Below are 2858 nucleotides of genomic sequence, written 5' to 3' on the forward strand. Positions count from 1 at the left end.
CAGTTGCCATGGGTTTTCAAACACTCATTCGAAACTCGCTTCCGCCGATATTTCTAAGCGCTAATAAAATTTGTATACTCGCCTTCAAACTCCGTTTTTATGCTCACAAAATTCTCATTCCATGCTTTTGCGCGCGCTATGTCAAAACCTACCTACTACTTTTTTGCTCTCATCAGCGTTTTCAAAAAGAAAATATGTTTTTTTTTGTTTTTTCAAATTATTAGTCAATTTATCTTCATTTTATTCGACCAACTTAAACTTCTATAACAGTCTTTAGCAACAAAAATTCTATACACGTGTTTGTTTTTTTTTTTCTTTTTTACATAATTTATATTAAGATTTCTGCTTAGTTTATAGGATACAGCTGTTTGATTAAATAAATTACAAATTTGTTCACACATTTTTAACTTTTCCATACCTAACAGAATAAACTACTATACAACGTACGGCCTAGGCTTAAAACTAACATTATACTTCTTTTTTCTCTTTGTCTACCCTAGTACAATACTCCACCAGATCAACAACTCACCGTTTCGCCAGTTGGCATTTGTTGGTGATGTTGCTGTGGCGACTGCTGCGGCTGCGGCTGCGGCTGTTGTTGCTGCGGTGGCTGTTGTTGTGTTTGCTGCTGCTGCTGCATTTGCTGTTCCCATTGTTGCTGTTGCAGTTGCAGCTGTTGTTGCATGTGCAACGCCATTGTGGTATGTGCAGCAGCAGCTGTCATATTTGTGCCGGGCAGGATGGTGTTGGGTGCTTGCCGATCAGCCAAAGGCTGTCGCAGCGCTGGACTAGACGTTGAAGTTGGCATGTTGTTCTGTTGATGAGCTGTGCTGTAGCTGTTATCGGCAAGTAGACGTTCGGCCAGGCGCTCATTTTCTTCGCTGTTATTGCTGGTATCGTTGGCAGAGTCGTCGTCGTTCATGTTTAGCGCGCGCACTGCATCAAAGTTGCCGATTTCTGGATGTGCTTCCAGTTCGGTTTGCAGATCGCAAATGTAGTCGATGACATGCTGTATGATCTCCAGCTTGGAGAGTTTGCGGTTTTTCGGCATGAATGGCACGAGATCCTTCAATTTGGAGAGGTACATTTTCATTTCGGCATTTTCGCCGTCGCCGCGTTGGGGCGTTTGGCGTGCAATGCGGCCGTTGGGGTTCATCGGCGGCATGGAGGCACCTGTTTGACAGACGGCGGTGAGGGATTTCATTTTTGAAATTACTGATTTGCGTTCTTTGAGTAGAATTTTGGCGGTTTTTTGGCGACGGTCGTCGTTGGCGGCCGTGTGCGAGGTTGAGGTGGAAAAAATTGTAAATTTCTTAATGCAGAAATTGCTTTTTAAAATCGCTTTTTGTGTGCTTCAAATACACACAATGTCAGCACAAAACTGTTTATATTTAATTATTTTTAATTTAGTCTGTTTTTTGTTTTTGTTGTTAAACACAGAATTGTTCACTTTGCTTCTTGTTAATTTCTGTTTCTGTGTTGTTTTTTGTTTTTTTCTGGTTTGCCAAAAATCATTCACAGTTTTACAGTTTCCAAATCACTGCAAAATAACTTTATTCTTGCTGTTGCGGTTTTATTGTATTTCTGTTGATAATCCAAATGTACGTTAGTCGCCCGTAATCCGTTTTGGCGTGGCGCGATAAGTTGGCACACACACACACACTTTGAATCTTTAACTTTTAATTTCTTTTTCTTAAGTGGCGCTGAGATTTATTATTCTCAGCCAAAGTAATTTTTTGGTCTCAGCGTTTTTTTTTTTTTTGTTTTTAATTTTCTTCTCCGTTAACTGCTTCGGATTTTAAATGCTACCGTACGTTATGAGTGACAGACTCGATATGTGCTATTCGCGCTCTGAGTATGGCTATTTATACGCGACTAGCACTAAACTCCGCCTTTTGTGTTGAGCAGACACAGGCTACTCGCTCGCAGCTCTCGTGAGATACAATGTTAATTGGAGATTTCTAGGCCGCGTATGAGCACACCGTGAGAATTGGAGACTTCCTCCTGCTGCTGTCCAAGTGTAATGCGGACTATTTGTAGAGACTTTGTTTTGATATTGGCACTAATAGCAATGTGGAGAATGTTACGTTAAGAGGGGAAATCCAAATTATGCCTTACTGAGTAGTTAACAGTCGAGATGTCTACGAAATGTTTGTTTCCATATGATATGATTAAACAAAATTAATATACCGAAATTTTAGATAGAAATAATACATTAAACTTTATTTTTAACGATTTTATGTCTGATATTCACTTTAAGTCGCGGCATGAGACAAAGAAACATATTTCACATTAAGCTGTTTGATGTAACACAGCAGTGTAAAATTTAAAAATAGTCAAAAAGTTCAGATGTTTACGCACTTTGCATATAGAAATTTTATTTTAAAATAATTAATTAATTTATTTCCTCCTATAACTCCTTTGCGTCACAGCTCGAAATGTGCGATGTATGTATGTTTGTACTCAAAATACCATGTTTCCATAATACTTTGCGTCGGCAAGCCTTTTACTGTTTTTCCTCAAACTATGAGGTAAAAAAAAATTAATTACGGATTATTCTGTTCTTGGTGATAAGAGAGAGTTTCTATTCGCGAATTATTCCATCGAATAATAAAAATAAAGATTAAATAAGTCCTCATGATAAATTTTCTTTGAAATATGTATATGCTGCATATGTATGTATGTATACGAACATAAGTGCACAAGTTTATCGTTGTTGTTTAATATCCCCTTTGCCTTACATTATGTGCAATTTTTTCTTCTATCTTAACACTAAAATTCCTACATTGTCAGTTTCAACATAGCAACATTCCCCGGTGTAGAGAATTCATTCTATTATCTCTGGCAACATTCAATAA

The 2858-nt window shown here is 37.9% G+C and overlaps 1 protein-coding gene across 1 annotated transcript; it reads right to left on the reverse strand.

Moving 5' to 3' along the window:
• Positions 1-299: 299 nt before the first annotated feature.
• Positions 300-1848, reverse strand: LOC128860905 (protein extra-macrochaetae). The gene has a single exon (XM_054098701.1). The coding sequence runs from the start codon at positions 1202-1204 to the stop codon at positions 518-520; it is 687 nt and encodes a 228-aa protein (XP_053954676.1). The 5' UTR covers positions 1205-1848; the 3' UTR covers positions 300-517.
• Positions 1849-2858: the final 1010 nt, after the last annotated feature.

The sequence above is a fragment of the Anastrepha ludens genome, chromosome 4 (genome assembly GCF_028408465.1).
Source record: "Anastrepha ludens isolate Willacy chromosome 4, idAnaLude1.1, whole genome shotgun sequence".
Taxonomy (NCBI): domain Eukaryota; kingdom Metazoa; phylum Arthropoda; class Insecta; order Diptera; family Tephritidae; genus Anastrepha; species Anastrepha ludens.

Bases quoted from the DNA above. Each gene is read 5' to 3' on its own strand.
- LOC128860905 (XM_054098701.1), bottom strand. From the start codon at position 1,204: ATGAAATCCCTCACCGCCGTCTGTCAAACAGGTGCCTCCATGCCGCCG.